The sequence below is a fragment of the Aptenodytes patagonicus genome, chromosome W (genome assembly GCF_965638725.1).
Source record: "Aptenodytes patagonicus chromosome W, bAptPat1.pri.cur, whole genome shotgun sequence".
NCBI lineage: Eukaryota > Metazoa > Chordata > Aves > Sphenisciformes > Spheniscidae > Aptenodytes > Aptenodytes patagonicus.
The window spans coordinates 38138966-38163985 of NC_134981.1; the positions used below are offsets into that span (position 1 = coordinate 38138966).

Genomic DNA, 25020 nt, shown 5'->3' on the forward strand with positions numbered 1-25020 from the left:
GTGCTATTATGTCGATTAGATGAACAAGTCTGTGTATCTGTTACATATTCTGTGTTCATGGGAAGCTATTTTGCCTTACCAGAGCTGAGGCTTCAAGGGAACTGGGATAGGAAATGGGTTTGCTCTATCTGGAAGGAACAAAACTGAAAAATGCTAAGGAGCATTAGTGAGTTATAATGGCATTCCAGATCAGTCAAAGGTGGAAAGTATTAAATCTTCCTTAATTTTTGAGTACATGCAGTGTGCTTTGACATAGTCTGTCTGTCGCTGATAATTTTTACCTGATAACTCCCTAATCTGTGTATACAACTTTGGAAAAAGGCAAAGATGGATCAGAGATCAGAGGATGAGGTACTGCTGGAGCTGCTTGTGACTGTGACAACTTTCCTAAAAAATGTGTTTCTGCAAAGTCTTGGGATTTTTATGTTGTGAACATCTTACCCCTAGGTACATCAAGAGCAGGTATGTCTACATCTTAGGCTGCTGTGTAGTTTGGAGGTACATGAACAGTTTATATATTGGAAGTAGACTAGACTCAGCAGTGCAGTACGTGACACAAGTTAATTTACTGTTTCTCAGAGCAACAGGTCCCAGCAGAATATATTAAACAGTATAGAGCTCCATTACTTAAGTACCTAAACTAGCTTGGGATCTCTGCACTGTCTGCAAACCCAATTTAGGATGCATCCAAAGAAACTGTTCACTTCAGGATACAGCCTTTAGCCTCCTGAATTCTCAGGATGGGACACAGTCTGGGGCACTATTGCAACTGAGTGTCACTGTGACACACACCACCCCTCCAGCAGACCAATATTTGATATAGCAAATATGGCAGACGCTATTTTGGCCAGAAGCAGAAACATATAATTCCAAAGTTAAAAGCATGAGTCTTTATAACCTGGGATCAAGCTGAAAACAGCCAGATTCCCACTTCCTGTGTACCGGGACAAAAAATACCACTAAAAAAATGGAATAGATATTACTTTGTACATAAAATGCCTCAACTTTTAGATACAATATCCACTGCAAAGTAAATTTCACTTTCTCTGTTTAACCCACAGCAGGCAATCAACAACAGCAAGGTTTGAAGGCTTTGACATTTTGTTTCCTGCTTCAGACACTTAGGATGTAAGGTGTTAGCATAACTGCTAGCCCTCCTCCACACCAGCACCTAGGAAGGGGCTCAATACGGAGTGAAGAGCAGGTCACACAACCGTGTACCACTCAGTCGTGGGGTAACGTTTCCGCACAGTATTCCCGGCCCCGGGACAGGACTGTAAGTCGCGGCAGTCACAGACAAGCTGATCCAGACGGGCGCGGCGTGGCGCCGAAGCCAGGGGGTGTCCGAGTTACCTGGGCTCCGGCCACCCTGAGGCAGTGTGCGAGGGCCCCCCGACTCCCGCTCGCCTCGCCCCGAGACGGGCAGCCTCTGCTGGCCGAGGCTTCCCCGGGCGGGCGGTGGAGCGGGGAGCGGGCGGCGGAGCGGGGAGCGGGCGGCGGCCGGGGCCGCGCCCCTCAGACCTGGGCTCCGCGGCGGTCGCTGAGCGCCCTCTCCGGGCGGAGCAGGGCCGAGGCGGGCAGAGCACCCTCGTCAGCCGGGGCGAGAGGCCGCGGCGCTGCTGGAGGCGGGGTCCCGACACTGCCTCCTCCGCCCCAGCCCGGTCCCGCCGGCCCCTCCGCTCCCTCCCTCCCTCCCTCCCTGGCCGGCTCCGGCTGGAACTCGGCGGCTGCCATTGGCTTAGCGGCCCCATCCGGGCACTCGGCGCAGCGCTGTTGCTCAGCCCGATCGTCCCAATATGGCGGAGGTGAGCAGGGAAAGCGGGCTGGGGTGTCGGGGTTCGGCCGGCTCCCCGTGAGGCCCCGCTGCCGGCAGGCCCCCTGCGCCCGTCTCGCCATCCCCGTAAGGCTCTTCCGGGGCGGCGAGGTGGCGCGGGGTGGTCGGCGAGGCGGCCGGCAGCGCCGGGGCAGTAGGAGCCTGCGCGACTAGGCCGCACGGCGGGTGCCGCGCAGCGCGGGTGCCGGGTTCGCAGCCCGCGGGCGGCCGACAAGCCGCGGAGGGGGGCGCGGCCGCCGCACCGGGCCCCGGGGGGCGCGGGACGGGCCGGCGGCGGTGCCGCCACAGCGCGGGCGATGGAGAAATGCCCGGCGGGAGGGAGGAGGAGCGAGCCCTGGGCTGGGAGCGGGGAAGAGGCGGCTGGTCCGGCTCCCTCCGCTGCTGCCTGCCCTTGTCATGTCCTGCCGGGGCCGCAGGGAGCGGGAGCGCGAGCGCCGGGCCGGGCGCGGCTCCTGGGGGGCTTCTGCCAGGGGAGGAGGAAAGGAGAGCGGCAGGCGGGGAGCGAGCGAGGGAAGGAGGGATGGGAGAGGATGAACGGGATGGAAGGGCGAGCAGGACGGGGGCCGGGGGCGAGGCCAGCAGGGAGCGCGGAGCGGCGGAAAGGGGGTCGGGGGGTGCGTGAAATGGAGACCCCCTACCTGCTGCTGGGCTGGAGGGAGCTAGCGTCTCACCTCGCTCTCTCCTCTCCCCACAGGCTTCCTTTGGGAGTTCGAGCCCAGGTTCGTCCTTGCCCACCTGCCCCAGCACCTAGCCTGCTGCCCACACGCCGCTCTCTCCTTCCTGCTCCTTCCCAAAGTTACCCCCTGTTGCCTCGTAGCTTTCTTAACGCTTCATGTTCATGTAACTAACTGCCTGCCTGATTTTTAAGAGAAGGAGATGTGTGCCGTGGAGTTCTTCCCTTAACTCTGGTCGCAGTTAGTAATTGGCTGCTTGGAACCCAAAATGAAAACAAAAGTTTTGTAGCACTTTTAAGTTAGCATCTCAGTAAAGCCATGTAGCCTGGAGAGAGACCACTTCTCTTGTTGCTGATAACTGCAGGCTTGTCTAAATTTTTGACTTCTTGATAATATCAGAAAATGTTTAAAATCATAATGATATGTAATTGTTAAGGCTTTAACTGCTGTTAAGGTTCTTTGGAATACTTTACACAAGCAAGCATATTTAACATCAGCAGGGCTACTCATGAAGAAGTATTTGGGGAATGCATTTGCTTCTGTGTAACTGCTTTCAGCATTGGCTGTTTTTAATATTTTTTTAACTACTCTTATTAAATTTTTTGAGCTCATATTATTTGAATATGGTTTTAAATATTTTAAATGAGATATTGAGTGTTCAGAGCTACTAAAGAAATGGGACTTTTTTATCTAAAGTGTGTGAGTGGAATAGAACTTCCACTTGAGTTACTCAAACAAAATGAATTAGAACAGCGATTAGAAGCAGTAATCTTGAGCATACATATATATAAATATATATTATATTAAGGCAGTTGACAGTTCTTTAAAAGCCATAGGATCAGGATGTGATGGCCAACAGTAGAAAAATTCAACACATAATGTCGTAATTGGAGTAGTATTATCAGCTATACTGAGAGTTCTATGAGACCATAACATGAATAGCATGTGAATAAAAAGCATTTTTGGCCTGAATGTTTCCCTACGGTATGGTGTTATGAACTTTCACAGTATTGTCTTAAGCGAGCTAAACGGACAAAGTTTACTTTAATTACCTGCATATAAGGAATGAACAATTGCTGAAAAATTAATTAATGCTTTAAGACTCAGAAGTGTTAGTATATACAACTGTCTCCTTGAAGGCTAGAAGCAGTGCAGAGATACTACTTTTTTTTTTTTTTTGAAGAAAAGCATTGAAAATTTGTAGCTATTTCCTTCAAAACTTCTAAAGAAGTTCTTATATGGAAATAATTCTTAATAAACCTTTTCTTTGCTGCTTGTAAGCCAAGAATTGCAACAGAGCACTAGTATGTAAGAACTAGAAGGGGAAACCAGAAGCGAAAGAGAAATATCCTAATCTGTTTCTTTTCTCCATCCTGAAAGCCTTAAGAAAATGAACATTAAAGAACAAAACAACCCTGTATTTTAGTAATTTTCATTGTAGAACACTGACTTTGTGGTGCAGAATATTTGCATCTTTAAAACTTGTTGAATCTAATGATAATCTTTCTAACAGTTGACAAAATGCACTTAAAATAATAACTACTTTTTTGATGACTTATGAGTATCCTCTTGAGTAATGGAAAAGTGTCTGTTGGACCACAGAGCTGTCACAATGACTTGTTAATTAATGTGATCCATTAGAAACGTTTTATTTCTGGTATATTTTTCCTCTATATTTCTTGAAACTTTGCTATGTTTGTTCTTACTTTTTAGATCAAATGCTAAGAATTAAATTAGTTTTAATAAAAGATCTCATCTGCGAGGCTAAACTAATTTGAAGCGAGTCTCGCTGCTTATTTTGCTGTTAGTAGGAAGCTGATTCGCAATCTAAGTTAGCTGTTTACCAGTGAAAAACTATGCTAGTTACCATATAAATCATATAAATAGAATCAGTGTCTTGTGGCATCTGAAATCTTGTGACATGTGGACTTTATACCTTAATGATGATTTCAAGGATGTTTTAAACAATCTTTTATTCAGTAAAAATATTAATTTGGGATTGTACTTTCTGAAACTTTGTGTAGATACTTCTCCCAAGTACTCTATACTGCAAGAGAGAAAACTGCACCTATTACTTACAAGTATGAAAAGGGAAGGCCAGCTAAAATAGCTGAATTTGTCAGGTAGTTAGGAATTTGTTCCAGTTATTCTATTGAGAGTTCTGACCCTGTATGTAAAAATTCATGCAACCTTATTTTTTTTTCTGTGATGTAATTTCATATGTTGGTATAGAAAAAAAATGACTCAAATTAGGGTTTTTTGATAGTTGGCTCTTTATCATCTGAGGATCATGATTTTGACCCTTCTGCTGAAATGCTGGTACATGATTATGATGATGAGCGAACTCTTGAAGAAGAGGAGGAAATGATGGAAGAAACCAAAAATTTCAGCTCTGAAATTGAAGATTTAGAAAAGGTAAGAGTGACTTGCTCTCTCCTAAATGTCCATCTGTGTTGTACCTTTTTTAGTGAAAAGAATACTCAACCTGTTCTTTAGTTTGTATTGTATAATGCAGTTTCCTGCAAAATGCCTTTGCAGTTGGTTTAAAAAAAGAAAAGAAAATCAGGTTTGGTTAGGATATAGCAGTGCATCCTCCCAAAAAGGCTGAACTTAGCTTCTCAAAGATATTAGTGTTATGTTAAGTTCAGATTCTTCTTTTTCATTTAATGATCTTTTCACTTTGGAAGAGAAATTACTGAAGCAGGTTTTGGAGTCCTATCATCTAAGTTTTATAAGTTGGAAATAAGTTGAAATTGTACATTTTTGCATACTATTAAGTGACAGCTAGCTGTGTTTCATTCTGTTAGTCAGATTTTGTTTTTCCAATCTGGAAACACGGTCCTGTTTTAGACATGATGGATCACATTCATTTGCTACATAAATTGTAGTTCTATGTCTCAGTTTCATCAGTTTGGCATTTGGTGGGTGTACAAAATGACCAGCATGCTCCTTGGCTTTTCCTATTCCTTTTTACACTCTTTAATTACATGTTTTTCCTATTTACACCTCTTGTTCATCTGTGGCAGTGCATCACCCATTTTAAATGCCTGCTGAATGCTGAACATCCACAAACTGATGCTGCTTGCATTACCATTCAGTGACCCGCTTACACCACTCAGCATAACTGCAGATTTTGGTCAACAGAGTTCCAGGAAAGTGTAATTTTTAGCATTAAATATGAGGCTGTGTTTTTGTAGTCTATGTAAAAACAAATTTTCTCAATGTAGAGTTGACAGTGTTTATACTTTATACTGATTTTTATACTGATTTTTTTTTTTTTGTCCTGCTACCTTTACAATTACATTTTTGCTGATTATGAACTTGCAATTATAATACCGAAGCAGCTTGCCAAGTCTGGTGGTTAAAATGAAGTTGTTACTCCATAAAATGATCTTATTGCTTCTATAATAGAAGGAAAAAGAACTGAGAGCCAATCATCTTAAACACTTTATTACTTTATGTCCCAATCCTGGAAAGACTTGGACATGAGTTTACATTTACCCATTGTGAAAAGTCTTTGCAGGACTAAGACCTTAGCTGACTAAAGAAAACAAGTAATTTAATCAGTGTATGAGTTCAACAAGAATTTTTTTAGAAGTAATATAACTTTTAAAGGTATAAATATTGGAAAATATTTTTAATTCTTTGATGACTTGAGTCAGGTAACTAAAAAAAAAATCACGGTTTGTTGTTTTATTAATTGTGTTAGGATGCAATTATGATGATATTTAGTAAAATCATTTGATCAAAAGCTGTTGGAAAAAAGTTATAAACCAAGCCTTTTTCTTCTTTTTTGCTTCTGTATCATTAGCTGTCTGTCGTGGTTTAACCTCAGTCGGCAACTGAGCACTACACAGCCGTTCGCTCACTCCCCCCCCTCCCCCAGTGGGATGGGGGAGAGAATTGGAAGAGCACAAGTGAGAAAACTCATGGGTTGAGATAAAAACAGTTTAATAATTGAAATAAAATAAAATCTTAATAATAATAATATACAAAGCAAGTGATGCACAATGCAATTGCTCACCACCCGCTGACCGATGCCCGGCCAGTCCCCGAGCAGTGGCCCCCCCCGGCCAGCTTTCCCCCAGTTTATGTACTGAGCATGATGTCACATGGTATGGAATGTTTCTTTGGCCAGTTTGGGTCAGCTGTCCTGGCTGTGCCCCCTCCCAGCTTCTTGTGCACCTGCAGCCTTCTCAGTCGGTAGAGCATGGGAAGCTGAAAAGTCCTTGACTAGCGTAAGCACTACCTAGCAACAACTAAAACATTGGTGTGTTATCAACATTGTTCTCATCCCAAATCCAAAACACAGCCCTGTACCAGCTACTAGGAAGAAAATTAACTCTATCCCTGCCGAAACCAGGACACTGTCTTTCTCTTATTACCTTCTGTACTGGTTTTGGCTGGGACAGAGTTAAATTTCTTCATAGTAGCTTGTATGGGGCTATGTTTTGGATTTGTGCTGAAAATAGTGTTGATAACACACTGATAGTTACTGCTGAGCAGTGCTTCCACAGTGTCAAGGCCTTTTCTGTTCCTCACACTGCCCTGCTGCTTGGGGACTGGCTGGGCATCAGTTGGTTGGTGGTGAGCAATTGTTTTCATCTGCATCGCTTGTCTGTCTTGGGTTTTACTTCCTCTCTTTTTTCTTTTTTTTTTCCTCTTTTCCTTACGATTTTTTAAAATTATTATTTCTTTTAAATTGTTAAACTGTTTTTATCTCAACCCACAAGTTTCTTTTTCACTTTTACCCTTCCGATTCTCCCCCGCATCCCACGGGGGGTGTGTGTGTGAGTGAGCGAGCGAGCGGCTGTGTGGTGTCTAGTTGTCGGCCAGGGTTAAGCCACGACAGTCCTTTTTGGTGCCCAACGTGGGGCACGAAGGGTTTGAGATAACAGGTTAACCAGAGTGTATTAGAAGGAATTTATATCTGTTAACAGTTGCTGGTCACAATATTGATTCATCTGTTCTCGATATTAGTTTATCTGATCTGTGCCGTGCTCCTTTTTTTGCTGTACATGTTAAAGATTGGTTTTGGCTTTTGCAGTTTGCTGTGCTCTGTAGTGCTTAGTGATGTTTTGCCTGGGAGATTTATTATTAAAACACTGGCCTTGAGCTTAATATGGTATTTGGGCTCTGTACTGAAGCCATTACTGTACTTCGGGTACCACTTCATGGAGACAATTAGCAATTATACTTCTTCCTCTGAGAGGTTTTTTGTGGAGGAAATACAGAATGGCACCTTCACCTTCTTCTGTGATGTTTTCTCCCTCATTACAATAAGTCTTCAGTATCTTGAACATCCTTGGGTAGTCAAAATACTTCTATTGGTTCCCTCTACACATCGTGCAACTGATGCTACATGGAGTAAGTGGTTTGCACTGATAACGCAACGGGCTCGAATGGGAAACCCTGATCGCCCAGGAATTCTGAAAGTGATCGTGAACTAGCTGAAACTTTGGAGTGTCGCCAGAGGAGGTGACTTTTGCTGAAGAGGCCCCTCTGTATAACAGATTACCAGAAAATGAAGAGCAGTGTGCCCTGTTTACAGATGGATCCTGTCACATTGTGGGAAAACATTGGAGGTGGAAAGCTGCTGTGTGCAGTCCGACACGACAAGTCACAGAAACTGCTGAAGGAGAAGGTGAATTGAGTCAGTTTGCAGAGGTGAAAGCCATCCAACTGGCTTTAGATATTGCTGACCGAGAAAAACGACCAGTACTTTATCTCTGTATTGACTCATGGATGGTGGCAAATGCTCCGTGGGGGTGGCTACAGCAATGGAAGCAGACCAACTGGCAGCACAGAGGTAAACCCATCTGGGCTGCTGAATTATGGCAAGATATTGCTGCCTGGGTGGAGAACCTGGTTGTAAAAGTCCATCACGTAGATGCTCACATACCCAAGAGTCGTGCCACTGGAGAACATCAAAACAACCAGCAGGTGGATCAGGCTGTTAGAATTGAAGTGGTTCAGGTGGATCTGGACTGGGAACATAAAGGTGAGCTATTTATAGCTTGATGGGCCCATGACACATCAGGACATTTAGGAAGGGATGCAACATATAGATGGGCTCGTGATCGAGGGGTGGACTTGACCATTGATGCCATTGCACAGGTTATCCATGAATGTAAAGCGTGCACCATAATCAAACAAGCCAAGCAGCTAAAGCCTTTTTGGTATAGAGGATGATGGCTGAAATATAAATATGGGGAGGCCTGGCAGATTGAGTATATCACGCTACCACGAACCTGCCATGGCAAGCACCATGTGCTTATAATGGTGGAAGCAACTACTGGATGGTTGGAAACATACTCTGTGACCCATGCCACTGCCCGGAATACTATCTTGGGCCTTGAAAAGCAAGTCTTACGGTGACATGGCACCCCAGAAAGAACTGATTCAGACAACGGGACTCATTTCCGAAACAACCTCATAGACACCTGGGCCAAAGAGCATGGCATTGAGTGGGTGTATCACATCCCCTGTCATGCACCAGCCTCCGGGAAAATTGAACGATACAATGGACTGTTAAAGACTACACTGAGAGCAATGGGTGCTGGGACATTCAAGCATTGGGATGTACATTTGGCAGAAGCCATTTGGCTAGTTAACACTAGAGGATCTGCCAGTCGACCTGGCCCTGCCCAATCAAAACCCCTGCCCACTGTGGAAGGAGATAAGATCCCTGTAGTACATTTAAAGAACTGGCTGGGAAAAACAGTTTGGGTTATTCCTTCTTCAGGAAAGGGCAAACCTATTCGTGGGATTGTTTTTGCTCAAGGACCTGGGTGCACTTGGTGGGTAATGCAGAAGGATGAGGGAGTCCAACGTTTACCTCAAGGTGATTTAATCCTGGATGAAAATAATCCATGATTTGAGTTGTATGATGGCAGTGTTACATGACGCTATACGTCACCACTGCTGTGGCCGCCATATGTCAAAGGTATTATAGCAGGAGCCTCTTGCTGCTAGCCAAGCTAGAGGCAAGAGGAGGAATTCATTGCAATGTTAAACTTTATGGCCTAGTCCAAAGGGACCAGGGATGGGGAATGTAATGGATATACCTTTAAATTGTTGTAACCTGTGATTTGAGTTGCATGTTATAGGAAGTACTACAGCAGGAACCACCTGAACCAATGAAGGATGAATCTCACAAGAAGTAGTGCAAGTGTGGCAGTGACCCCGACTTGAGCTGGCTTTGATGCCCAGTAACTCCATGCAACACATCACCTCTCCTGTCCTGAGTGAATACCATAACAGATGAAGCCCAAAGTCATAGACCAAATGAACTCAATGAACATTTTATGGATATTTACGGACATTTTACAGACATTTTATGAGGGGAAGGAGTGGTTAGTGAGGATGTATTGTGATAGGGTGGGACCTGAACATGATGTAAATGGTATGGAATAAGGGGTGGAGAATGTGCTGGTTTTGGCTGGGATAGAGTTAATTTTCTTCTTAGTAGCTGGTATGGGGCTATGTTTTGGATTTGTGCTGGAAACAGTGTTGATAACACAGGGATGTTTTAGCTATTGCTGAGCAGTGCTTACACAGTGTCAAGGCCTTTTCTGCTCCTCACACTGCCCTGCCAGCGAGTAGGTTGGGGGTACACAAGAAGTTGGGAGGGGACACAGCTGGGACAGCTGATCCCAACTGACCAAAGGGATATTCCATACCATATGATGTCATGCTCAGCAATATAAAGCTGGGGGGGAGGTTGGCAGGGGGGGATGCTGCTCGGTGACTGGCTGGGCATAGGTTGGTTGGTGGTGAGCAATTGCTTTCATTTGCATCACTTGTCTTTCTTGGGTTTTATTTTCCTCTCTCTTTTTGTTTTGTTGTGTTGGGTTTTTTTTCCCCATCTTTTCCTTGCAATTTTTAAAAATTATTTCTTTTTAATTATTAAACTGTCTTTATCTCAACCCATGAGTTTCTCACTTTTACCCTTCCGATTCTTCCCTTCATCCCGCTGCGGGGGAGTGAGCAAGCAGCTGTGTGGTGCTTAGTTGCCAGTCGGGGTTAAGCCACGACACCTTCTCAACAGTCATTATAAAATATATTGTGTAGGAGATGGAAAGGAGGGATAAAAAGTTGTGTCGTGGTTTAATCTCAGTCGGCAACTGAGCACCACACAGCTGCTCGCTCACTCCCCCCACCCGGTGGGATGGGGGAGAGAATTGGAAGAGCACAAGTGAGAAAAAGTCGTGGGTTGAGATAAAAACAGTTTAATAATTGAAATAAAATGATAATAATAATATGATAATAATAATAATACACAAAGCAAGTGATGTACAGTACAATTGCTCACCACCCGCTGACTGATGCCCAGCCAGTCCCCGAGCAGCGGCCCCCCCGGCCAGCTTTCCCCAGTTTATGTACTGCGCATGACGTCACATGGTATGGAATGTCCCTTTGGTCATTTTGGCTGTGCCCCCTCCCAGCTTCTTGTGCACCTTCAGCCTTCTCAGTCAGTAGAGCATGGGAAGCTGAAAAGTCCTTGGCTAGTGTAAGCATTACCTAGCAACAACTAAAACATCAGTGCCTTATCAACTTTGTTCTCATCCTAAATCCAAAACACTGTACCAGCTACTAGAAAGGAAATTAACTCTGTCCCTGCCGAAACCAGGACAAGTTGCTATATTGGTTTACTTTTGTGGTGTTTTGCACACTTGCAGCTGTAACTATATAGGACTAAGTCTTCAAGTTTTTCTGCATTTCTTTCTTGTAGGGGGATTGTTAGTGTTTCTAGTATATTTTCTGTCTTGAAGAAATATAGGCAAATCATGTATGAATCAGATAAGGAGCAAATTTTTCATAATTACTCTTTAGTTTCATCCAGTAAACAGTTTTCTTCAGTAGCTTGATGGGACTTCATTATATCTTTAATCAAGATTCCTGCTTTCAATTAAGATTTTTTGGTTGTTTTTTTTCTTTTGTTTTTTAAAATATGTCTTATCCTTTTAGGCCTGAACTGTTTACAAGTATTTGGCAATATGTTGAAATGTTTTTAAATCTTCTTGTATTAGGAAGGAAACATGCCATTGGAAGATTTACTGGCATTCTATGGCTATGAACCCATGATTCCAGTTATGGCCGGTTCCAGTGCGGATAGCTCTCCAAGTGAACTTGCAGATGAACTTCCAGATATGACTCTAGATAAAGTAAGTCAGAACTATTTTCCCCTGTATTACGGTTTAAAAGCAGAAATCCAGGTGACCTTAAATTATATTTCTTTATCTCTTGATGTTACAAAATACATATCTGTCAATTTCAATATACAATTAAGAGTTACTGTACTAGTGGTGGACTTGGCAGTGTTAGGTTTACGGTTGGACTCGATGATCTTAAAGGTCTTTTCCAACCTAAATGATTCTGTGATTCTACTCTGAATTCATTCTTTTTCACGGATATTGAGGATCTGAATCTAATTATAATTATCACACACATGCATAGCAACTTTAGTGGCACTATATTACTACAAATGAGAAATGAATAAGTTAACGGTTCTTCTAAAACGCATCCAGAGAACTTTAAATAGATTTCCTTTTTTTTTTTTTTAATAGAAGTGGGATTTTTCTGAAAAGATCTGTATTTTATTATTTCTGGACATTGCATACATTAAAATAATTCTGGTTTCATTATACATGTCATGTATCAAACCTTTGTGGATAACTTGAAAATGCACTCTTGAATGCTTTGGAATGTTCCTTTCAAATGCATATAATTTGGAAAGGTCTCAACTTTGGGGGGTGAGAGAGAGATTGTTTTATGTGCAATGACTATATGTGTTGCATTGTTGAATATAAAAACATGAAACTTCAGTTTTTGTGATTCGCAGGCTAACTTTGAATTCTGAGACTAATCTGATTTTTGGCTATAAGGCATACGCAGCTAGTAGTTTGTATTATAAAATCTGTCGGTAGTAAGTATGTGTCTTTTTTTTTGCTTTCTGTAAGTATGATGAAATGATAAACTCCACAGAAAGTAGGATATAATGATGGCTCTGCACATCTGATTCTCATTAGGAGTCACGATTGTGTTGAGGCTACAGAAATGTAGTCGGCTTGTTGTCTAATACGGTTCTTTCCCTCCCTAATCTCTAAATAGAGGGATTCAAACATGTCTGCTAGTGGAGGAAGTGTACTTTTTCTTTTCTTCCTTTTTTCTTTTTTTAACCTACAGAAACATCAATTTTTTTTGTGCGATTTGGGAAGATAATGGGTTGTCTATTTGTAACTCTTCTCAGCAAAAGTCTACAAAAGTGCCTGGCTGTGTCGTCCCATCCCCCCCCCCCCGAGTTTAAGGGGTAACAGCCTGTGTTAAAGCTTTATATCTGTGATGCAAAGAATGACAGAATTCTAAAGATTTCCACTGGCATTTTTCATTGGAAGCAGTTGGAGGAACATCTGAGATTTGATGCTTGCAGAGGTTACTACTTGTGCATTTATTTTAATAGAAGACAAGGGGGAAATGAACCCCTGTGTTCAACTCTGAAATGAATGGTTATATTTATTCTGAGATTTAGGAGGAGTGAACTAGCTTTTTAATTGAGAGAGGATGGTCTGCTAAAATTACTTATGGTAAAATAATTCATTTTAATTAATGGGACTTACAATTTGCTGAATCTAAATGCTCACCAGTCTATACTTAATAGTCAGTCTGAGGTTTTATTTTTTTGTTTTAATGATACAGGAGGAAATAGCTAAAGACCTCTTGTCGGGTGATGATGAAGAAACACAGTCCTCTGCTGATGACTTGACACCATCAGTTACTTCACATGAGGCTACTGACTTCTTTCCTCGGCCATTAAGATGTAGGAAACCTAATTTTATAATAGTACTCAAAAAGTCTTAGCATTATATATACCTTCCTAGCTTAAAATATCAAAATTGCAGAGTAGTGCTGACTTTACCAGGAATTGAGAAACAGTGCTTTGCAGGATGTTGTACATTGAATGTTGTCTTTGGTTGGTATTATTGATTACCTGAAAGACCTATATTTAGTACTGTGCTCAAAGCACAAGTACAATTAATTTTTCTACAAATACAGTAACTTTTCATAATAGTTAATGTGTTGAGGAACACTCTGTGATTTTCAGTATGTTACTGAATGACATGAATATGTAACCCATTCTTTTAAATTAGTGTTTCTCTACTAAAATGTTTGCTGCTGCTTTTAAGCCAGTGACTCCTCCATTCAGCCTGTGGATGTGAACTGGGACGTGTTTTCTTTGTGATTATTTCCCTTCGCACATTCAACAGTTTTCCATAGGACTTCATGAGCCAAAGTGGTTTTATATGGGATGGGGCCTATGAACCCATGACCACCAAAATTTCACTACCCATGGAGCTATTATGGGAAAGATCCGAGAACCAGTGGTTCAGTTATCCAACCTGGATGAGATATTCCTCATTGCTCCAACTCTAGTACACCAGTGAACAAATGAACTGCAATAGGCAATGTGGAGGATTTTTATCACAGTTTTAATTTGGCAAGTATCTTGAGCTATTTCTGGGGAATTTCATCCCTCTAGAGAAGGGGGATGTGCTGTCTCAGTCATCAGCAATTGTAGCCATTTGCATGCTGCTGATTGTGTAATGCAAGACATTTGTAATGAGAGAGAGATACGAAAACCTTAAAAATTATAATGCCCTTTTTTAGTTAAGCAAACCCAACCTTGCTGGCACTTAAACATTGCTTGTGAACTGTTAATGACTATGACACTGAAAGTGTGGCAGCTTTATGGAAAAAAATATTAGCCCCTCATCTTACTCAGGATTAAGAAACAGTCATCTTTGCTTTCAGCTATCATGGTTTTCTATCAGAATGTTACTCTTTCTCTATTAGAACTTTTGGTTGGGCATTTTAAAATCGAATATCCGCCATTTCAGGGAGGGAAATGTCAGTTTTCTGTGCTGTTGACAGTTTCATCTTTTTTTCTGATCCCTGTCCATTTCTCTAAGATAACATTCAATTTTAAGATAAACATGTCTGACACAGGCTATTTTACTAAATTTGGATTAATTGGAAAAAATAATTGCATATTATTATCTAGGCATATTGTTGTTTTATGCATTCATGTTAGCTTCTTGCCTGCTACTTCTAACAGCAAAAAGAGATAGACTGGTGATTGTAGTAATGACTACAGAAGAGGAGCCTCAGTCCATACAGTCTTGGATACTGTCTCTGATGTTGACGATTCCGTTCTGCCAGGGATAAAATAAAAAATAGAATTACTTCAGAACCCAGTACCACAGCGTTCCAGATTCTAAAATATGAGTTATTCTGTGGAGTACTGTATTTGAATTATTTGGAGTGCTCTGCTGTATTTCTTCCTAAGAAAAAAAAAAAGATTAAAGAGGAATAAGCAGTCTTTTGCTTATTCTATTTTGTGTACATCTACTATATCTTTGCTCCATGCTGAGGCAACCTTGTTTAAAGGAATGTTTTGAATGCCCATTAAAACTTCTGATGAAAGGCTTTAGTAGGTAATAAAGACTTGCCTTCAACTTTACTTTTTTTGTGATTAACCTGGGGCTAAGTCATAGCCCTGGAAGTTTTCTGTTTTTTCTCATACCTTTTCTATAAGGTATAAGCCTTTATTGAAGAAAATTGATGAAGAAAAATGATCTCATTTCCTTTTGACTGTTAGAAATATAGTAGATTGTCTCAGTTGCAGTGATGATAAATGTTTCAGTTCTGCAATATACAAGTACCAGTGCTTTCTGACTTCGTGCTAGTTTGATAGAAATGTAGATCAACAGACTCATGATGAGCGTCTCCCAGAATAAAAGCAGGGGCTCCTTTCAAAAGTAAAGGATATCTTGTAGTTCTGTGCTTGAACTGAAAATTCTTCCTAGCTAAAACCAGATTTCTTTGTGTCTGAAGCAAACACTACGTGTGATGGAGATAAGGAATCAGATGGTGAAGACGTAGAGGCAGACAGTGGTAATTCATCTGAAGATTTGAGAAAGGTAATAACTATATCTTTAAAAAAATAAATAAGAAAAACTTTACTATTAAGAAAAATGCATTAAGATTTATAGTACATATCTAAAATAGTACCTTAATTCTGGAATTCTCTGCAAAATGCCACGTTAATGGAATTTGTAATGCTTCCATACACAAAATATTAAGCTAATACCTTTCTCTTGTGATTTTTGTTACATCTTTAGGAAATAATGGTTGGTTCACAGTATCAGGCTGAAATTCCACCTTACCTTGGCAGATACAGTGATAATGAAAAGGGTAAGTTCTTCTGACTGTTTTACTTTGTATCTTATGTTTATACATAGCAGTTGATGGAAAAATGATATTTAAATATTTATAAGATAAATTCCATGGCTTAGTTAAAGTCTCAGAGACCTTAAAAACAAAAAACAAACAAAAAACCCCTAGTCAACTGAAGTAACACAACCACATAATTATATCTCAGAAATGTGATTCTACAACTTTGAGAGGAGATTCTCAAGAAGACACAGGAGGGTGGATTACAGTGTTAATTCTGAAGTATCTAGTAATATTAGGAGGCAACAAACTGTGGGTCAAGAAGAAAACCACAGGGTTAAAACACAACATATTTTCATCAGAGTATCATAACTGGGCTATGAGCATGTAACTTAGTTTACATTGAAGATCTTCAAAACAGTATTTTTCTTTGCTTGTTTTTTGGCAAGCACAACAGCGTGGGTTACAAAATGGATATGAAAAACAAAGCAATAAGCTATTTTAAATTTCCATAGCATGAGTAGAAGATGTAGGTCCTGATACACCTTGTCTTTTAAAAAATGTTTTAAGTATGATGTTATTTCTGTGTAAACTTAGGTTAAAAACTGCAATTGTGCTAGAGTAGAAAAAATAACTTATTTAATAGAGTTTTATTTGGTATCTTTAGAAACCTTCACTATGAGAAAAGTATAGCATGTATAGCTGTGGAATTCAAAAAGCAAATATTGAAAGAAATTTGCTCATGGGTGGAACAGCTGTAAAATTAAGGAACGGTTTGGGGGATATGTTAATAAATGAAGGGCATTCTGTTTTTTCTTCTGTAAGTTACTTGTGTTTGAACTGTAACATTTCATGGGAATATCATTCTAGTGAAGTATATAAGGTCTTTTCACCATTACCAACTGCTTTTTGAAGAATGATCCTTTGCAATAGAGAAGAAGAATGTTTAGTATGGATGGAGCTGGAAGCATTAGCAAGTGAACATCTCTTGTATTGCTTAAGAGACCTAGGGAAGTTTCCTGTTTTCTAAGATTCAAGCATGATGCTTACCAGTTGTAAGAAATGGAGGAGTAAGAACCAGATTTATCTGGATAGTCCTTTTACTATTTACACATCTTGACTTCTCCTTGGCCGAGAACTAGAGAAGGGCCAATAACCAGAGGATGATCAGGAAGGCGTTAATCTGACAACTTTCTCTGGAATGAGCTGGTGCTAGAGAGAACCAGTGAGAGTATTGTCTGCTGGCATGGCCAGATGGGAGAGCCTGAGGAGCTCCTCTTGAGAATATCAGGCATGGACTCCAGCAAGAAGTGCTAGGTTGTCTTGGTTGATAATGGAGGTTGAAGCTGAGCGTCAGCAGTGCTCGGAGAGGTTGGACCTAGCTGTATGGGTGGAGGATTCTGTGAAAGCCTCTTCTGTACTCCCTGAAGAGCTTGTGATGGCAAACAGGGGCTTATATTTCTGCTATGTAGTCTTAGCTACCGGAATTGTGCTAGAAGACAGTTCTACTCTTCTATAAACCTTACACTTGTAACACGTCTGTTTGAAAGCTTTCCATGTTCTTAAGCCATAACAGAACTTTCAAAGGAGATGTAATTTTATTCCTCACTTTAGCTTAATATTCTTTCCTGCAGTTTTATGAGAGATTTCAGAATCTTCATCTCTTCTACTGTAACTGCCATTATGCTTGTGTGTGTTTGAATTTAATAACTCTAATTTTGTATTAACAAGAGAGTACATGAAGCATTATGTGTAATGTTAATCACATCTATTGATCAGAGTAAAGGATTTATAGTTTAATCTAGAATTTAAATGTATGCACAGACAAAGGTTCAGGCCAACTCTTGAATATTTCCAATATATTGTCTTTCAAATAAGCTGCTTAAGAGGTGCATACATGATTTCAGTATACTATGAAGGAGGACTATACATCCTGATTGCTTGTAAAATATGGAACGTACAAGTTGTTAACAGCATTTGGTTGTTAGTGAACGGAAAAAGAAATTACCACATTGAGACCTAGATTTCCATTCTGTTAACTAAAATTTGCCAAAACTTACTTGAAAATGACCAGTTAGCCGCCGCCTCTTTTTTTTTATATGTAATATTTGAAATATTAAAGTAATATCCTGCACTCTTTTACTGTAAGCTTATTTGTTGAAAACAGCTGAATAAAACTGAGTGGTTTTGCTAGTTTGTTTATATGAAGATGATGAATACATATGCATAATTTTACTTGAATCATCTAGCTGTCAACAAGCTGCTCCTCTGTAAAGACTCTGTCTCAAGAGTTCAGTCCCTTATCTCATCCTCATGGAACCTGAATCTCTTTGCCATACCACACTGCAGAGTCTGTCTCTTAACTGAGGCTTTTGGGGAAAAAGTGAGCTGTAATTTAAAAGTGGCATGGGTGGTGCTTGATTTGATTACTTCTGTATTCCTGTTCTTTGTCTTTGTGAAATAGCTTTTTATGTTATAGCCTTAAAAATGTCACACCTGGCATTACTGGATTTCTGTTTTAACAGCCTATGAAAATGAAGACCATTTACTTTGGAAACCTGATGTGGTCTCAGAAAGTAAAGTTAAAGAATACCTTTTTGAAACCTCCTTAAGAACAGGAAATGAAAACATGATTGGCAGAATTCCTGAAGGACTACATACACGGGACAACGAACAAGTATGTTTTATATCCTGTTCCATTTTTGACACGTTGCTTTGTAATTAATATGTGTTTTCTTTCTCTGCCTTGTATTATAAAGGCAGCAATATTCAATTTTTTTTTTTATTAGATGTTATTGGGGTCAGGATCTTATTTGTAATTTTAAGCACGTGCTTAAAATTATGAGTATTTGAATGTTGGCAGTGTTGTGATCTGTGATGTTTCCGATTGCCATGCTGTTGACAAATCCAGCTTTTCTAATAATTGCATATAATGTTTTACATTTGCTTAATTAAACCTTGCCTCAACTTTTGGATGGTTTTGCTTTTGGTTGTTATTTTAAAATTTTCATCCTGTATAAAGATAAATCCTCTTTTTTACATTAGATATGCTCACTGAAAGGCTAGTTTCAGAAGTTTAGATTGGATATTTGCAAACTTTGACTCTTTCTAAAGACTACTTCTATTTTATAGGCGCTATATGAACTTCTCAAAAGTAGCCATAATGTTAAAGAAGCAATTGAGAGATACTGCTCAAATGGAAAGGCATCTCAGGGTAAGAGAAGAGAGTACCTGCTTTTTAAGAAATGTGTGTTTGGAGGAAAAAAAAGAATAAAAAAAAAAGTTGTGTAGAAAAACCTTGAGTAAGATTCAGATTGATGAGCATATCCCTTTCCATGATGTCTTTAGCACAGATTAAGTATAATCTGACTGTTGGCCAGATGGAAATTTCTGCTAGAGAAGTTTGCAACTTGTATAAAGGTTGCAGGATCAGCTTTTACACCTTTTCTTCCCTTCTTTCCTCCATTGCTGTTTTAAGAACGGTACAGACTGAGAAGAAGGATGGGGTGGAGTCGTGATTTTTGCTCCCATAAGGTAGTTCTCACCCATATTACAGTACCTTTTTGAGATCATGATCAATTATAATCTGATGACATTTATACCAGAATCAGGAGAACATAGCTGGCTATGTAAGTGAGCCTCACTCTCTTCACTGTGCTAACATTGTGCTATGTCAACCCTAAACTGGTTCTACCGTATAGTTCTATAGGTCTTTGGTAGAGTGTGGAGAGATTTGCTCGAGTTTACAGTGGAAAACAAGCTTCCATCTTGTTTGTCCCTAACTTTATTACTCCCTTAAATAAAAATCGGAGTTTATCATTTAGCAAAGACGGTTCTTTGTCCTGTATTTTAACATGTGTTGCATAAAGCACAAATGGACTATGAGCCCTGGTATAAATTGGTATTCTGGCAGATATTCCCTACTCGGAACTGGATCCAAAGGGAATTTGAGTGTTTACAAGTTAGGTGCTGTGAAAGCTAAATATCTGAGGTAAAGCTGAAGGGAACAATAAGGAATATCAGAGCAGTGCTTCAGAAAGCTCTTGTACAAGAAGAGATTGTGTAGAGCTAAACAATAAGGAAGTATCAGTTGCAGGGCTGTATCCTAAACCCCACACCTCTCTAGGATTTAGATTCTTGTTTTGGGGTTGAAAAATACCTCTGCCCATTTGTGGGTCAGAGCCCCAAATTCTGTCCTAAGGACTAGTACTCCCCCCCCCCCCCGCCCCAAATCAGATGGAATTTATACCCTCATTAAAAATGGTAAAAGATGATAATACTGTTAGTGCCTGTCTCTTAGAGTAACCATTGTGCTATGATCTACTCTACCCACTAAAGTTTACTGCTATTCTCAAGATGAGAGTTAAAAATCCACATCTCCCAAGATAATTTCTGAACAGTGAGACTTTACATGGGGAACTTCTCTTTGAAGCTTGAGAACTCTGTAGTAAGGAGTGCAAAATTAATGGGGTGAGAAAGAAAGAAAATGGCCTTGTAGTAGAATGATTATCACCTTCATCTGGGAGCAGAAAGGTCTTGGTTCCAGTGTCTGCTTCCAGAAATGTTTTGAAATGGGTTTGTTGGTTGTTTTTTGTTCTCTTTTTTTTTTTTTCCCATTGGCTTTAAATGACAGCTGAACAGATCACAATTATGAATGTAAGATGCCTGAAATATCCCTCCTTTATTATATATAGACATAAAGCCATAATCAAGATAGGGAAGCAACAATACTTGAGACAAAACTGACCTACTCAAATAGTTTGAGCTACTTTGTTTTAAAATTCTTATTCTTTTTTTAGTGATTTTTTTGTTTTGTTTAATTTGTAAAACTAAAATTCAGTTTTATCTTAAAAAAAAAAGATTGTTCCTTCACTCTTCACACTGTTCTTTGTATCTAATGCAAGAAGAAATGTTCAGAAAAATCATCTCACTGATATCTCAGTGATGTTATCAAATCTTGTTTTTTTGATGATAAACTTCTTAAGAAATAATAAATCAAGTCTTTTGAATGTCCTTTGCCTTCCAGGATAAAAGATTTCAGAAATCAGACTCTTATGAGTCTTTATAAACAAGACTGTTAAATTTCAGGTAGGATATCTGTACAGTAGAGGAAAGAACATGCGTAACTGAACTATTTGGTTTTTTAGAGTGTGTTTGGATATTCATGCATTAGCAACACAAATATTTTATTCTCTGTAAAAGGTTAGTGAGTGAAAATAAGTTTATCATGCTACTTTTGCAATTGTCTAGAAGAGATGACAGCATGGACAGAAGAAGAATGCAGAAGCTTTGAACATGCACTTCTGATTTATGGAAAAGACTTTCATCTCATACAGAAAAACAAGGTTAGTATTTTACAGTTAAATGGAAGAATTGGTAGATGATACGATGCTGAAAATTTGTAAAAGCAATGCATTTTTCAGAAGCCATGCAGAAGAGTGAAATAAGAACCAACATATCAAAACCAGCTTAGCATTTTTGTGCTAATTTTACCTCCGATGTCATTGGAAAAGCTAGGCATTGCAAGATAAGTCAATATATTATCTCTGAAATTGAGTTATGTTGACATTACTTTCATTTATGCATTTATATTATAATTTAGTTTAAAAGTCTGCCTCTCCTAGAAGTATAGTATACCATGGCTGTGGGAGGGGAAAATGCATCTTTATTTTTGTCACCAGAAAGGTGTAATTCTGCAGAAACAGGCTTAGCTCTTTGTGTTTTCAGAAAGTGTAGTCATCCATCAGTACTCTGGTTTCTGGCCAATGAAGGAGTTCTAATCTTGATCTGGATTGCTTCTGATTGATTGACTCTTCTGTGCCTGAAGAACAGGAATTTGAATTTTTTTTTTTGATCAAATATGCATATCATTTGGTACAGTTGACAATATGGATGTTTCCAAACTTTCTGTACATCTCCTGTATGTTTTGATACCACCTTGAGGTTTTGTACTGGTTTTGGCTGGGATAGAATTAATTTTCTTCATAGTAGCTAGTATGGGGCTATGTTTTGGATTTGTGTTGAAAACAGCGTTGATAACACAGGGCTGTTTTCGTTATTGCTGAGCAGTGCTTACACAGAGTCAAGGCCTTTTCTGCTCCTCACACTGTCCCGCCAGCAAGTAGGTTGGAGGTGCACAAGAAGTTGGGAGGGGACACAGCTGGGACAGCTGACCCCAACTGACCAAAGGGATATTCCATACCATATGACATCATGCTCAGCAATAAAACTGGTGGGTGAAGGTTGAATGTTGGCAGAGGCTGCCGTTGCTTGGGGACTGGCTGGGCATAGATTGGTGGTGAGCAATTGTTTTCTTTTGCATCGCTTGTTTTTCTTGGTTTGTTTTTTTTTTAATTTAATTTTTTAAAAAATTAATTATTAAACTGTCTTTATCTCAACCCACGAGTTTTCTCACTTTTATCCTTCCGATTCTTCCTCCCCCATCCCACTGGGGGGGAGTGAGCAAGCAGCTGTGTGGTGCTTAGTTGCTGGCTGGGGTTAAACCACGACAAGTTTTTTCTTTAGGAGACTGGTGTTTTTGTTGTATTTTAGGTAAACTTTATAGGGTTGTGGTTGCTGTTCAACAACAGTCAGTTAGTCCTGCTCAACACTTGGCTTAACCTGTCCTATGATAAATATTTGGGTGGTTCCAATTTTAAATGGACCTTACCAATAAACAGTAATTCACCAGAGATACAAAAAAATAATTTAAAAATATTTTTTCCAACATGCAACAAAGCATGTGAGTTGATCTATCTGTCACTATGGACCAGAATTTGTCTAAGTACCCAAAGTCTTTTCTGCTTCACTTCTCTTAGGTCATTGATTTGCTCAGCTTTTTCCATCTTAAGAGAGAGTCTGTCTTATAGTTTAAAAAAATTGTTATATAGGTTATGAACTGAAATGCTTCAGATGTAGATACAGTTTCAATCTAGTTTAAAAAACAAACAAACAATAATGCATACAATAGAACAGATGTAATACTTATTTAGAATAGAATAGACTATTTCAGTTGGAAGGGACCTACAACGATCATCTAGTCCAACTGCCTGACCACTTCAGGGATGACCAAAAGTTAAAGCATGTTAGTAAGGGCATTGTCCAAATGCCTCTTAAACACTGACAGGCTTGGGGCATCGACCACCTCTCTAGGAAGCCTGTTCCAGTGTTTGACCACCCTCTCGGTAAAGAAATTTGAAACTGTAGATCTCTTTCAAGTCTCCTGATTTAATTGGTTTGTTTCAGATACTAGAACAGTAAAACTAACAATATTGCAGGAATATGGGGACTGGGGAGATGACAAAACATAATTCTTTGCATTAATCTTGTCAATTCTTCTTGCCTTCTTTTAGGTAAGAACCAGAACGGTTGCCGAGTGTGTGGCTTTCTATTACATGTGGAAAAAATCAGAACGTTATGATTACTTTGCTCAGCAAACAAGATTTGGAAAGAAGAGATATAACCATCATCCAGGAGTTACGTAAGTAAAACATTCTTGGAATACGTTTTCTGTTGCAAATCGTAAATGTAGAAGATTATTTTTTTTCTTCCTGTCATTGCAGTGTAATGCTGCAGTGGCTATGGCAACTGAAATAAAATCCATCATCTTTAGGCCTTGTTTTCCTGTTAAATAACCCATTGTGAATGCCATATTCTTTAAGGGACTACATGGATCGTTTGGTAGATGAAGCAGAAGCCCTTGGTGGAGCAGTACATTCTTCAGCCTTAACATCTAATACTCGAACGGAAACCATTCCTGATCAACAGCTAAGCATTCTGAACTCTATCACTGCCAATGAGTTGACAGGTAAATCAAGGAAAAAAACAAAAAAAACCCAAAACCAAAAAAAACCTTTTTGTTGTAACTATATAAACAACTATTTCATTTACATTTTCTGTTCATCTTTTTTCCAGCACTGACAAACAGTGTAGCTACAGTCTGCCACACTTCAGATGTGAACTGCCTGGATGATGCCTTTCCTCCTATGGACAGCTTACCCCGAGCACCAGTTAATCATGTGCCTGTTGGAACAGAAGAATTGCTTAACTTGCCTAGCAGTGGTGAAAATGATTGTTTTAATTTATTTGAGACTGGCTTTTACCACTCAGAGCTAAACCCAATGAACATGTGCAGTGAGGAGACAGAAAGACCTGCAAAGAGATTGAAAATGGGAATTGCTGTCCCAGAATCTTTCATGAATGATGTCTCTGTAAATAACCTTGGTGTGGACTTTGAGAACCACACACACCATATTACCAGTGCCAAAATGGCTGTTTCAGTGGCTGACTTCAGCAGTCTATCTGCAAATGAGACAAATGGTTTTATCAACACCCATGCTCTTCACCAACATACTGCCCTTCACTCAGAATGACTGTGGAAAACTAAACAAACAGTGGGTACTTTATGCAGTAGTAGTAAACTTGATGGGACCTATCAGGTTTGCTTAGTCTTTCACTGGAAGTTTGAACTTTATGACATCAGTGATGTCTTTTTATGTATAGAACTATATCTTGATTTATCAAGAGTAATTTCTTTTTTCAGTCCATAAATGTGGAAATGTTTGGCAGAGTTTGGGACTAAGAACTCTGTGGTGCAGCTTTAAGCTCTGCTTCAATTTTTTTTTTAAAGCCTGTAGACAGAGGCCACCATTTCAAAACCAGCACAGAAGTTCTGAACTGATTGGAGTGGCTTTTTAGTCTAAGTTACTTTTGCCGTAACGGATGCAGTGTAATAACAGTGTTTACAGGTACCGATCCTGATCCCTGCTCAATGTAGCTTTTTTTTTTTTCTCCTCCTTATAAAGGCAGAGATGGGTTTCTTTAAGTTAAACTGCACAAACATACAAGGATGTTTTTTAAATGGAACCTTCTCTCATGTGATACTAAACTAGAGCACTTCAGTTTAAAAAACAGCAAGTTCATCTTCGTGGAAGCTAGCACAAGGGACTTAACATGAGTAAAGTATGAAGACCTACACTTGGATGCTGTTGCAAAATTATAGGCCATGGCTACCTTACATAGAAGTAATTATGCTGCCAGAGGTATCTGTGTACTTTAAACTTACTGTCCTGCATTAAACAGATGCATTTTAGGCTATTGTATTCAGCTGGGTTTTGTCCACAACTTTGAAGACTAATGCACCTGTATAACTTAACTTTCCTAAGGCAGCTGATGTTGTATAAAGCTACAGTCTGCACAGCTTAGGATTTACCACTAAACAGTTTATATTTTGGAAGACAAATTGTTTGGAGCACTGCAGTTCAAAGTGTTACAGTTTTG

At 39.8% G+C, this 25020-nt stretch overlaps 1 protein-coding gene across 1 annotated transcript; it reads left to right on the forward strand.

The window, feature by feature from the left end:
• Positions 1–1775: 1775 nt before the first annotated feature.
• On the forward strand, positions 1776–24842 carry LOC143172066 (mesoderm induction early response protein 3-like). Its single transcript, XM_076361300.1, has 13 exons — positions 1776–1805; positions 2529–2553; positions 4775–4923; positions 11541–11675; positions 13207–13327; positions 15403–15488; positions 15690–15762; positions 18267–18418; positions 18874–18955; positions 20992–21086; positions 23094–23221; positions 23403–23548; positions 23656–24842. Exons 1-13 carry the CDS (start codon positions 1797–1799, stop codon positions 24111–24113), a joined length of 1659 nt encoding a protein of 552 aa, XP_076217415.1. The 5' UTR covers positions 1776–1796; the 3' UTR covers positions 24114–24842.
• The last annotated feature ends 178 nt before the right edge of the window (positions 24843–25020 follow it).